This window comes from Suillus fuscotomentosus, assembly GCF_016647785.1.
Source record: "Suillus fuscotomentosus strain FC203 chromosome Unknown F5891scaffold_32, whole genome shotgun sequence".
NCBI classification, from domain to species: domain Eukaryota; kingdom Fungi; phylum Basidiomycota; class Agaricomycetes; order Boletales; family Suillaceae; genus Suillus; species Suillus fuscotomentosus.
Genome location: NW_024539544.1, coordinates 552,287 through 565,106, shown reverse-complemented (window position 1 = coordinate 565,106; position 12,820 = coordinate 552,287). Strand labels below are relative to the sequence as shown.

Here is a 12,820-nt window from a genome sequence, read left to right as displayed (position 1 = left end):
TGGCTAGGCATAGCCGACTGGATGTATTACACTGAGTCACTTCAACTAATGGTGCACTGCTCGACACATACCTGAGCCTCCCAAAAAGCATCCGCAGTCCAAGGCTCATCAATAAATCTCACAAATGTATTACCGTCAAACTTTGACAGGTGTTGAGCATCAAAGGTAAATTGAGGGCCAAGATAAGGATTGCAAAGAAGGTCACACACCCAGTCCCATAAGTCCCGGTAGTAGAGAGTGAATTCTTGATCAACTCCATCGTAAGGCACTCGAATTGTTCACTTTTGAAACTATCAAAACACACTTGTCAGACAAGTTAAAATGAAAAATAGAGATGACCTTACTGGTGTTAGACGATGGGAAATAGCACTCCACATGTTCTGAATATCTTTGTAGTTGCACAGGCTGAAAGGTTCCTGCTTCGAGTGATGCAAAAGGTCGATTAGCTGCTCAATTTGAGGCTGGCTGAGAGCGGCTTCATGAGCAAGTTCAGCTACCTCAAAGTCCAGCCAACATCAAAATGGCGCCCAAGGTTGTGCATCAGGAGTTGGTGGGTCTTGCAAAAGGTCGCGCTGAAACGTCGAGAATGTTCGTGTCTGTGCCAGGATTCCAGAGTTAGGGTGATACTTGGTCCGAATGTCATCAACATTGTGTCAATGTTCTGAGCCATCTACAGATGGTTCATGTGATGAAGGTATGCGAAAAATATCTATCAAATGGCAGCTAGTTATAACGTCGAAGATAAGGATGGTATTTTTTGGCTCACCTTCCTCCTTAAGATCCATCCACTGGTCAACATCTACGACTGGCTCATCTGAAATGTGCGCATTCGAACGCTCTGCCTCAGGCTGATTTGACTCGTCGGCTCCATGGTGTGCATCAATTGGTATATTTACTATAGTTGAGTGTACATTAATATGTCCAGGGATCTTATTAAGACTGAATGAGAATGAACGCACCTGAAGGTCCATGATAAGTGTTCACAATGTGATTCCAGTCCTCCTCAAAGTCCCTTGCACATTTTGCACAGGCGGTGCAATGTGTCTTGAAACCATGCAGCTTGAAAGATTTACTACAGAGGTCACATTGGGCCATCTCTGCCATGTTGGTCCCTGTATTAATAGTTTAATTCATGAGTACTAGAAGCAGCTCTAAGGTGTAATACTTACTAATCCATTCAACCAACTCAAATGAGAAACAACAACATTTAATCTATATTGGTCACATCTGAATTTCATCGCAACTGCTTGACAAACATGTACAAAGCATTACAATACCTTGCAATGATGCGAGGTACCATTACAATTTTAATATTATATTTATTTTAATGACCTGCTATTACAATAGTGGTGGGAAATTTCCGACATAAGCAAGGGTCTGAGGCTATGTATGAAACATAAGAAAAGTCTATCAAACATGAGTCAGAAATGAAGCATAGGTTAACAGATCAGTAAGCATAGTCAGAAGTAAGTATGATTGAGATACAGGGGACAAGGAATACCAAATAGAGGAATAGGCTGTGTTAATGTTATATGAACAGGAAATGAATAAAGAAGCTTATCATATATTGGATTGGAAGCAGATCTTTACATCAGATCAAATCTAGGGTATAAGGTCCAGAAGAGAAGTGTGGAGATATGGGATATGTCATTGGGCATATATTGAACTCTGTGTCAAAAATACTCACATTCACCTCTGGTGAGCTTTTTTGTAGCGAAAAAGGATGCATGAAACTAACAGCAATGTCAACCAAGCTTGAGATCATCAGTGTTTGCTTGCTATACATTTCCATGGAAATGTGAAGGTGTGATTTCATAGAATAAAAATAAAAAGCTATCATATGTACATGGAGGATACACTTCTGAATGGATTCATTAGGAGTGCATCTAGCTGGCCTTAGCCAAGCAGTTGATGCAACAGAATCCAAATCTGTCTGTGTGGGTTCAAAACCAGTGTAAGACCAATGGTCTTTTCAGCCTTGTATAGGCCATATTTGCCATCCCTCAGACTCTATTATGTCCTGCATTGTTTTTGACATAGCATGCAGTATTTTATTGTCGGCCAACGGCCACGGGTCATCAGCTCGCATCGGCTTTTCTTCGGGTCCTTTGCACGTTCTCCGTCTGTCCTATCCATATCCTCCGTTGGTTCATTGGTGAGTACCATACTCAATTAGTATTAGACTGACTTTATTTCTGAAGCTATTTCATTTATATTCTCATTACATGTGTCACAGACCCTACTTACATACTTATCATTATCTACTCAGTCCCAAATAGCGCTTAGGTGCGCATACATATATATCCTGTATTTATGAAGTTCATGTATCTCTTTTTCCCCACTTGAAATCTATCACCACTCTGCATGCAAAATCAGAACATCCGCATTAGCATTCAGTAAAACTCCAGCTTATCTTGGTGTGCGTCTTTCTGTTGGCCACCTTACTTGAATACATTGGTACTTTTGTGTGTCCATTGGCTTTCACGCTTTCTACGTATCGGCTTGGCCACACTCTCTAAGTGCACAAATGTATCTTCGGCCACATGTTTCTGCATTGCCTCGCACATTTGGCACATTGTATTGCATTGGCTTGTATCACTTCACATTGGCTCGCCTTCAGCTTTTGTGTTTCCTCACTTCTCAACCTTACTTACTAGTTTCCCAAGTTCCCCTCAGCATATTTTACTTAGAGGAATCATTCTCAGTAGCAATCCCCTCGGGCCAATACTATACTCGCATCCAGAGGTCTATTTGAGTTTTACCCCACTTCACCCTTTCTTCCCCTTTCACCCCTTCTCATCTAGCTATCATTCCTCACACACACTGGCTCAAGATGAAATTGTCAATTAGAGGGATTGCCCCTTCAACTGAATTGTCTATGTATGAGTAACCGATTGATGTAAGCATTGAATACAGCTACCAGAGATAGCACTCATTATTCACATTCCATGTAGCCCACAGGGGTCTTGGGAAGACCTTGGTCTTCAACATCTTCAATGTCATCGATGTCCTCATCTACATTGGTGAGAGGTGACATTGCTCATTATCCTTCCAACTATTTTCTATTTGATAGTAAGACATTTCTACCATAGGACAAATGGTTAATACTAAATGGTACATGCACTGTCCTGCGCTTGCCAATGAGTTCTATGTTCTAATGTATCAAAGGATAAAGAACACAAATGGCTCAAATACTAGCATATTAAACATTGCCAAGATGTTTATTCTGTTAGGACGACCACTTGGCTAAACACAACTCTGATGAGCTTGTAAGCAAACCGACCATAAGCATATGTCAAGGTGTGGTTTCATTAAAAAATGAAATTATCATTGACAGGTTTCAAACCTGCACAGTCCAAGAGAAACAGATTTTGACTCTGATAATCACTGGGAATTTCATTTTGAGCAGGTTTTGAACTCACACACACAGATTTAAAACAGATTTGGATTCTGTTGTAGCAACTGTTCGACTAACACTATTTGGATGCATGTTTAAAGAATTTATTCAAAAGTGAATCTGCAAGGCAAGTCTATTGTTCCCTGTCACTCGCAATGCTTTCCTTCAGCTGAGCAGACAAATTGAATACAGACTGCAATATAACACTTTCAAAAAGTGAGAGAAGAGCAACATAATGATGAAAGGGTCTCAAACACAGTGCACCTCAACCTTATACATAAGCTAATAGTTGTCAGATGGCTCTTTGAATATTTACCTTGAATCTCAGCTTAGATGTGTATTCTTCCTCATTCCCTAGGTCATTAGGATCAAACTTGAAAGTTTGATGTATAATCTGCTTTTCTTCTTCAACCAAGACAAGACCTTTAAAGAAATCTGTCTGTATTCAGATGCACATTCAGTTTTGGTCAGCATTGCAATCACACTGCTGGCATCACTTTCCTGACCCTCTTAAGCAGCAATGTTAAGGTCATAGGATCATAGGATCAGATCCAAAGGACTTCAGCCTTAGCTTGTATGCTGTGCCCCTTTTCCAAGTACTGTTCCTTATTTTAGAGACTAATAATAATGTGTCCAGAGGGTCAGATGGGTCTCGTAGTATTATCTGGAAGACTTACAGATATCAGAAACACGTATAAGACTAATCTGGACAAGTCCAAACTAGAAACAAATAGAGTATAGACTATCAGAATCGATCTGAAGTCTCAGAGGTTGATAAGAGCTGAATAGACTCAAGCAAGAGGCATGAAAAATTAGAGTTCAGCACACTGACCTGTCAGAACTTGGGTACCCCCTATGCCTACCGTGACAGCATAACTGATCATGCAATTTATCTATATTAGGTAGTCATTTGAAAAAATGAATCGTTTCAACAATTGCAGAGCAAAATGTACAAGTTGCAGCAATACAATGAATGAAGTATGTAGACAACTGGCATAAGTCTGCCATCAAGTAATGAATCAAGTGCCGAGTGCAGAAAGAGCCGTCGGAATAGTTTCTCAAGCCTTCTTTGAAGGATGAGATGGACCTGCCTGGGCTGCAGAGCATTTTGAACTGTGAGAAATCAACAGAGGTATGTTCTCCTTCCCAATTCCGACCGGGGGAATATAGGAAGGCTGCCAACATGTCTTTGGGATGCGCAAAGTGGTCTGCTCCAACTCCGTGAGTCTCATCTCCTTCCAAACATTCACAGGCAGCACTAGACCAGCATCTCTCTGTCCCGGTACCACATATTCCTTGTGCTCCTGTAAAATGTGCTCATGTATATTGTAGCGCCAAACAGCACTGACTGGGACAATAGGTGTCTTTCTTGTTGTCTTGCCGGGTACTGAAGAAAAAACAGAATGACAGAGTTCGCACTTCAATGGTAGATTGCGGCATGGTTGATTCTTTGAACCGACATTGGCAGACATGTATTGGAATTGGTGCTGGTACGCACACTTGGTGTCCCAGGTCATTGTGGCTTTCGCAGGCACAGTGATAGCACACTCTGGTCATCCGGAACACCCACAAAAGCCACATGGAAGTGTGTTGCCAACCTTGTAGATAGTCATCAATGTAAACTAAAAATGCAATTTAACAAAATGTACCGGTTCTTTCAAAGCAACCTCTTCTGGTGTGTTACTCAATGCATGCAGGATGTGCTGACCAATGTGATTGCGCATGTTGACCACCCTTGATTTGCAGAGGGGACAGGTGGAGACGCGATCTCCATCAGATGCTGTGAGTAAATTACATGCCTCGAGTGAAACAACAGCAGAGATGCCTGTAGATTTAATTGTATTGTCAGAAACAAAATGAATGGAAAACAAATAATATGCTTACCATCTGAGCACTGGTAGGGGAAAATGGTCTCCTTGGAAGGAGTGACAGTTGCAATTGACTTAAGGGGGACCTTGAGATCCACCGCTTTTGCCCATAGGAGATCACATGCTCCGTAGATTATCAGAAGGGGAAACTCGACTTTGATGTGTATTCACGGCCGTTATGGGACTGGGCTATGAACCTGCTCAATGAGCCTATCTTAGCGCCGCATTTTGAATGGAATGCCCAGCAGTTGTATAAGCATGATGGTACTCGGTAACAATTTATACACGAACCTTGGACTGCAGACCATTGGTGGAGGATCCAAGTATGCACATAATGTTGCTCATTACCTTACGCAGAACTAACTTGTATCATTAATTTACTTTGTTGTAGTCGTCATTACCTAACAATGGAGTACCATTTGCCTTCATTTTGTATGCAGACAAGACGCACTTGTCATCATCTGGCAATGTCAAAGGATATCCGGTAATTGCCCAGTGCACGAACCTGCCAGTTGGCATTCAAAATTGTGCAGGAATAGGTGGTGATCGCCTTGTGGGCTGGTTACCAATTGTATGTTTCAGTTTCACCTCAAATGTTGCTTGTTGTGATCATACTGACTTGTGTTATTCTTTGACAGGTGCCTGAAGACGCGGAAGAAGACCACAAGCTCTCCTACACGAATTTAAAGCGCGTCGTTTGACATGAAGCATTCTTAAAGTTTCTCGAGGTTGTCATACTTTACTCTAAGACTGGATTTGCCCATAAATGCTTCGATGATGTCGAATGGTGGTTATACGCACTGATTCTGCTATTGTCGGCTGACTATGAAGAACAGTAAGTATACTGTCTACTTCTAGCTTACAGTTATTGACATTCCAACAGGTGCATGATGGCATTAATATGGGGGACAGGCTCACTCTGTCCTTGTCCCATCTGTCTTGTCCCTTCATCAAAACTTCGCGACCATACTGTGACGTACCCTACCCGAAAAGTTGAGGATGCACAAATTCGCGTCAAGCTCTATGAGAACCATGCCACAGGAGAAGCAGCCCTGAAGGAGCAAGGTCTACGACCTGTTAAAGTACGTCCTTGGAATATTTCTTTATGTCTCTCTTACATACTCATGTTATCAACTGACATTATCGCTAGAATATCTTCTGGAGAGTGGAAAACTCGAATCCCCATGAGACAATCTCCCAGGACCCTTTGCACACCTTTCAAGGTGGTTTATATGGTTACCACATCCATGAAGAGGCTAAGAGTCTTGCAGAACTTCTTGGGTGCAGCGCTCTCAAGCAAATTGACGAGCAGTGAGTTCTTTCCTTTCATCATTAGCATCTTTTGTTCATATCTCATGTGAAGATTTGATGCCTTTCCACGATGGAGGGGTCTCAATCATTTCCGCTGGGTCACAAACATTAGCTTTAGTGATGGGAACAAATTCCGGGATATTTCCAAGGTACATCTTATTACCTCGTTGACAAAATTCACGTTCTTATACAACTATTTCAATAGCAATTTCTGTTTGCTGCTCATAACGTGCTCACGAAGCAGAAGAGCAAAGCTGGGTACATGCTCTTGCGCTGTATTGCAAGTTACCTAAAGGTAGACATGTATATCTCGCTCGACACTCAAATGGAGAGCACTCTCGCAGCTGGCGAAGCAGCTTATGTGGAATTTCTGAAGTGTTTGGACGTGCGTACTAACGATTTTATTCTGTTGCTCATCTAATTACAGTAATACAGGAATATTGCAAAGTTGCAGGTGATTCGACCAAGAATTGGAACTTTCCAAAGGTACACGCTGGCAAGCACATATTTCACGACATACGGGAGAAAGGCACCACTTGGAACTTCAGCACTCATCCCAATGAAAAGCAACATGGACCACTCAAACAGATGTATTTACACCAGATGAACCATAAGGACATTGCAAATCAGGTATGATTTATTTATCAATCATTTACATTCTTATTGTTCTAATACCATCTACTTAGCTTCTCCAAATAGATCATAGGACACTCGTTTTCGAGCTTATTGGTGGCCACATTGCCCAGCTTGATGAACAGCGTCTTCAGGAACTCAGGGATGCTGACAACAACAACAACAATCCAGATGACAACGATGACCCTGAGGATGCCACACATATTGGCATGTCATTTCAGGGCCATATCTATCTCGGTTCTCCCCAACGCCCCACCAGTTTTGCTGACGTGGAGGAAGCAAATAGCTCGTCATGCGCTTTTGACCAATTTCGGAAGAAGTTTTCGACGTTCATCAACAAATTCCTTCCTGCCCATGACATACCATTACCTGATGGGAAAACGTGGTTGAGGCCGGCAGCTCAAGACAAGGTGAGTTCAAGTTGTTTGTTTTCCAGTGACACTGACTGAACTATATTTCTTGCAGCTACAGGAATATCGCTACCTCAAGGTGCACTACAAGTCCGTCATTGACTGGAAGCTTGCTACAGACTATCTCTGTTGCAATCCGAACTTCCACAGACACGAGCGCCATGACTGCGCACTTATTCGTACTCATGACAAGGATGGCAACAGCAAGAATATATTTGCCCAAATCTTGTTTATGTTTAAGTACAGTGTTGGCGACCAATGTTTGGATCTCGCTCTTGTACTTCCAATGGATGCTCCAATTGGCCCACGGCCCGCTGTTGATCAGGACCTGCAATTCACTCGGCTGCGTGCATGGCCTGCAGCATCTTCGGAGTTCCTTTCCATTCATTCAATCATCTGTGGTGCTTTAGTTGTTCCAGATTATGCTAATCCTCATTGAGACTTCTTTCTTGTTGATGTTGTTGATTCTGACATGTTTCTTCACTCTCAATGAAACCTTTTAATATAGTTGTACAAAATGTCCATGCTTCACTATTGCAATGAGTATTTCATTTCCTGATACTCTTTCCGCAGGCTTCCACTGTCTGATGAGGACCCTGTTCTGCAAAACTTGCACAGATTTCGACAAAGGCGGCGCACAGGGTTAGAAGTGATGGTTGCATGCATGTTGTCTTTGATGCAAGTGATTCCATGGACCAAATGGCGAGGATGAGGATGAGGATGAGCAGGAAGAAGATGTGGACATCAGTTACCTACGAAGTGCATTGAAAAGTTCTCTTGGACAATAAGATACTTATCATTATATTAATAGGTTCTCGACGATAAAGCAATCTCCCATTCACCAGCCTCCTTGCCAAAGACAGCCTCAAGCAGGCAACCCCCATTACCCTTTTCCTCAAGCCCAAATTCTCCAGCAAAGACTAGATATTTTCAATATGAAGGTAAGTTTCACTCTTACTACTATGACGCAGTGGTTGACCTTCTTATAGTTGGTGAGTATCTGTACCCCGATGGCCAACAATCACCTCACTCGAATACAGTGATCTCCGGCGGCAGCAGAGATGTGAAGAACGCCTGCAGGAGAATTGAAGTGTTCAAACAGCTCTAGAACCATACTGATCCGGAACTATTCATGCCGTGCTGTATCTTCGACAGCGCCGTTATGATGTACTCTCCCCATGAGCTCCCACTGACCGGTAGGGACTCTCAAACTCTAAGAGTCAAGTCCTTCGAGTCGGAACTAATAACTGATCTCTATCTTTGGTTGCCAACAGTTTGACGTTAATATGTCTGACAAACCTCGAACAGATGGGTCTTCCCCAACATGCAGAATCCTACAGGTATACCTGAAGAAGGTCGCTGCCGAACCTATTGACTTCAGGTATGTACTTTCTAACGAGCGAGTTTTTTTCGCTTACTGTCGAATTATAGTGCTTTGCAAGCATTCATCGAAGGAAAACAGAGAAAGCAGACCCCTCAGGTACTGATGGCCATCAATGTTTTACAGCTAATCATTCACCAGGCTCCCAATCTGTGCGTTGCGCCTTTATTTACAGCCATCGGTCACGAGTAGACTTATAATGAAATACTCGTGTTTTGTTACAAAGACGCTGGCATCACTTCAAATCTGATCATTTTCTGTGGACGGAAATGCAATAGGCGTGTATCTTTACCTCAAGCCAGGGCTGCTTACCTGACAACCTTTACCTATTATACATGCAGGATGAGTACAAGTACATATTTGTGCACAAGACAGTGTTCTGGTGCGTGATTGGATCCCATTCAATATAAAGTCCATTATGTTGATTTGAATCTCTTCAGTTCACTGTTGCCAACCGACTTTGTTTCAGAAGTCTCAGGTCCAGGCATATTCGTATCTTCTTGTCAATACCATGCCTCAGCGTCGGGACTCAGCACTAGATCACTCGTTCAACAGTAGCTCAGGTTCTGACTCAATGGAGTCTGACTCTGATGAGGAGCTTGCGCAAATTCATACAGCTATTGCTCCTCTTCTGGACTCTGCATCTCCTCAAGAGCTCCGTCAGGTAAGTCTTTCCAGGCCTAACTACTTTATATTAACTCAATACAATTTTTGACCAAAGGCACTTGCAATCGCACAAAAGCTCTTACTCAACACATGCGGCCGGTGCAGAGAGTTGTTGAAGAGGAATGCCCTCCTTGAGACTTCAGCTTCTCATGGCCAGAAGAAGCTCACAGCGAATGAACTTGCCCTAGCAGTGAAGGAAGACACTATCAAGGCTCATGGACGCAAGTACTCCATGACTCACTGTCTATGGATTGACATGCACCTGTTCCCTTTGCGCACCTGTCCCAATATAGACCTCTCTAGCAAAGAGCGCTGGCTCTCTCCGCTTGCTATCGAGGATGGTGTCAAAGCCAAACTATTCCTCTTCATTCCTGAGACTGACCATGAGTTGATGAGCCACAAAAACTTTGGGCGCAGTGTACGTGTCACTATTTTTTGCGCAAACTTCATTGAATCTCATTGTAACTCACTTAGTTTGCAAAAGGCGTCAATTCTGTTCGCTCCGAAATGGTTTCTGATGTCAAATCTTGCGCTGGCGCGATCTTTACCATGAGCTTGGACATTTTTTCTCGCAGGCTACAAGCGAAGTACTGAGTCCAAATGCCGCACCTTGTTTGTGAATCCAAATGACGCTTACACCAAGTTTGCACCGATTCTATTCCCTAACCCTGAGAATCCATCATCGCAGACATTTCTAAAGACAGCCAGGCTTGTTCAGGTTCGTCTTTCCTTTCATTTACTAAATTACATGCATCACACAATGACTGACTACAATTATAATACAGATTTTGAGAGTCTCAATTTTTGGCAAGAGTTCACTATCTTCGAAGTCAATCCCAGCCGGAAAAACGAAGGAGAAGATCTGGGAGCTGTGAACTACAACTCCAGGCATGATAGCAGCAGCAGCTGTCATTGTAAGTTACTTAATAGACTGTCTCATTAGTGTTTCACTCATTCACACTCGGTTTTCAGGCAATCTTTCTCCTCTCTGGTGACAAGGACCTCCTTCCGGTGGGAGCCGAGAGTCATATCCCGTATTGCGAGTACCACAACTGGTACCATCAATGATTGATGAGCGGAGACAAGTGGTCTAAAGACATTATTGCATTTTTCAATAACTCAATTTTTTCAACTTCCAACTCTACAACTATCAACGACGACATTACACAAGGCCACCTGACTGACATGTGGGAAGAAGATTTTGAATGTGCCTTCGAAGATGGGGTGGAAGGACCTGTCTTTCATGCCAGTGCTCCACCAGCACTATCTCTGCACCCCAATGAACCTTTGCCTTCCGTCGACAACACCGAGACTAGTCCAACCATTGCACCTCAAATTGGACTCTCAGCATCTATCTCTACTGTGATGCAACATCTAGTTCTAGCTTCAGACACACAGGATCAAGTAGTGTCAGAGCATGACACCAATACTGATACAATAATTGTCGACACCACCGTGAAGCCCAAGCCTAAACCCAGACCCAAGGCCAAACATGGGAAAGGCAAGGCTGGCCTTGATGATGATTTCGAGTTGACGGAAGCTAACACACGGAAGTCTTCACGGAAAAGGTCATGATAGTCCATCCATAGTCACATAAATTGGTACCCTCACTCGAAGTTTTGTTTAATCTCTGAATCCCTCATATCTTGTTACTCAGAAATACCATCTAATATATTATGGATCCATGTATTCTACGGTGTCGAAATCCTCAAGTTCATCCCAATTGCCTTTGGCGTTCGAAATGCCTTCCAATTGGGGATAAGTACACACAAGGCCAAATAAGACACATGTAAGCATCTTGAACTGCACTTGCCACTTACTTAAAATTTCCACCATGAATCCTTGTCATTTCTCATGCCATCCGTCGACACTTTGACGACAAGCTTGATTATTCTTACCTCCGTAAGCTCTTTTGCGACCTTCTTGTTTGCAAAGGCTTCTGGTATGCCAACTGACTCATATGCATAGGGTAACAAGTCTTTTGTTGCTTTCAGCAACTTGAGCGACACCGAGTCACTCACAAAAACATGGAAGGTAGTTACATATATTCAATCTCTTTCACCCTTTTCACTAACCCCTTTCCCTTTCATAGGTATGCACCAAAGTTGCTTCATATCTCGAGCAGGGTCAATGCCTCAAGAATCTTTCTTGGTGGCTTTGGCACTTGCAAAACCTCATGGTCGACACCGACAATGCAAAGTCCAAATGCGAGTTCAAGAAACTGTCAAAAAACATGGGCGACAAACTCAACAAGGAGAAGGGCCAGTATGTCTCCTTTCACTCCGCCACAGCATCTAAAATAATATCCTTCCATAGCGCCATTGAATCTCTCGAAGCACCTGACTTCAAACAAAATGCTTCAACCAACCTCATCCATCAGTGAGCCGTCGAACACGAGCATTCCCAGGAGGCTTCCCAAAACACCCGCCCCGGTATTATCAAGCAAACACAATCTACATTCAGCACCGACGCTCCCCCTCGCCCCTTCCCTGCAACCTCGTCTTTGTCCTATACCTTCTCCAGTAAAGGGTCTATTTGACGACAGGCCTGATTATTCCACTAGCTCTTCTGTGACCTTTTCATTTGCAAAGGCTTCTGGCATGCCACGCTCGTGCCCTCCACTTTGACAACAAGCCTGATTATTCTTATCTCCACTTCAGTACGCCACGCTCGCACCCTGGACCTCTGCTTTGACAACAAGCCTGATTGTCCTTACCTCCGCAAGCTCTTCTGCGACCTTTTCATTTGGAGTTCGGCATTTTCTTGAATGGTGGCGGTGGTGGGATGTACTGGAGCCCATGGACAAGCCCATTTTTATATGATGTAGATATTAATTGTAGCTCATTTTTGCAATTTTATCAAAATTTTATCGCATTATATTAATATGAATTGTACGAACAGTTTAAACTATCAAGGACCTTGGAATCACTTGATGCCATTGGAATGCGCTTGCAGAGCCTTACCTTAAAATTAGAGCTATGGACTTGGGATGGACTTGGGATTATCTTGTAAGACCCCTTACGCCCCTTCCAAGGGCCTTACACATAGTTTGGGTGCACTTCCAAGTACCTCATAATGCCGCTGGCAAATTGAGGCCTTCCAATGCCTTTTAAGGCATACCAAGCGGACTTAGAATTTTCCGACAAATGTAGAA

General features: G+C 43.0%; 6 protein-coding genes across 6 annotated transcripts; 5 read left to right on the top strand and 1 right to left on the bottom strand.

The window, feature by feature from the left end:
* Positions 1 to 3,530: 3,530 nt before the first annotated feature.
* Positions 3,531 to 4,914, bottom strand: F5891DRAFT_981087 (uncharacterized protein; the record flags this gene model as incomplete). Its single annotated transcript, XM_041377075.1, has 6 exons — positions 3,531 to 3,590; positions 3,714 to 3,820; positions 4,230 to 4,290; positions 4,555 to 4,701; positions 4,747 to 4,784; positions 4,896 to 4,914. 6 exons carry the CDS (start codon positions 4,912 to 4,914, stop codon positions 3,531 to 3,533), a joined length of 432 nt encoding a protein of 143 aa, XP_041225146.1.
* Positions 4,915 to 5,456: 542 nt separating this feature from the next.
* Positions 5,457 to 8,058, top strand: F5891DRAFT_1128965 (uncharacterized protein; the record flags this gene model as incomplete). The annotated part of the gene is made up of 12 exons (XM_041364339.1): positions 5,457 to 5,529; positions 5,569 to 5,588; positions 5,657 to 5,836; positions 5,904 to 5,960; positions 5,985 to 6,100; positions 6,149 to 6,347; positions 6,416 to 6,576; positions 6,629 to 6,725; positions 6,782 to 6,961; positions 7,012 to 7,206; positions 7,263 to 7,619; positions 7,675 to 8,058. The coding sequence occupies 12 exons, from the start codon at positions 5,457 to 5,459 to the stop codon at positions 8,056 to 8,058; spliced, it is 2,019 nt and encodes a 672-aa protein (XP_041225145.1).
* Positions 8,059 to 8,905: 847 nt separating this feature from the next.
* F5891DRAFT_1189727 (uncharacterized protein) lies at positions 8,906 to 9,192 on the top strand (the record flags this gene model as incomplete). The annotated part of the gene is made up of 2 exons (XM_041367209.1): positions 8,906 to 9,000; positions 9,051 to 9,192. 2 exons carry the CDS (start codon positions 8,906 to 8,908, stop codon positions 9,190 to 9,192), a joined length of 237 nt encoding a protein of 78 aa, XP_041225144.1.
* A 319-nt stretch (positions 9,193 to 9,511) lies between these two features.
* On the top strand, positions 9,512 to 10,260 carry F5891DRAFT_1189726 (uncharacterized protein; the record flags this gene model as incomplete). Its single annotated transcript, XM_041367208.1, has 3 exons — positions 9,512 to 9,664; positions 9,722 to 10,084; positions 10,141 to 10,260. The coding sequence occupies 3 exons, from the start codon at positions 9,512 to 9,514 to the stop codon at positions 10,258 to 10,260; spliced, it is 636 nt and encodes a 211-aa protein (XP_041225143.1).
* A 477-nt stretch (positions 10,261 to 10,737) lies between these two features.
* On the top strand, positions 10,738 to 11,241 carry F5891DRAFT_1189725 (uncharacterized protein; the record flags this gene model as incomplete). Its single annotated transcript, XM_041367207.1, has 1 exon — positions 10,738 to 11,241. One exon carries the CDS (start codon positions 10,738 to 10,740, stop codon positions 11,239 to 11,241), a length of 504 nt encoding a protein of 167 aa, XP_041225142.1.
* A 279-nt stretch (positions 11,242 to 11,520) lies between these two features.
* On the top strand, positions 11,521 to 12,049 carry F5891DRAFT_1189724 (uncharacterized protein; the record flags this gene model as incomplete). The annotated part of the gene is made up of 4 exons (XM_041367206.1): positions 11,521 to 11,568; positions 11,635 to 11,700; positions 11,759 to 11,931; positions 11,983 to 12,049. The coding sequence occupies 4 exons, from the start codon at positions 11,521 to 11,523 to the stop codon at positions 12,047 to 12,049; spliced, it is 354 nt and encodes a 117-aa protein (XP_041225141.1).
* Between the last annotated feature and the right edge of the window lie 771 nt (positions 12,050 to 12,820).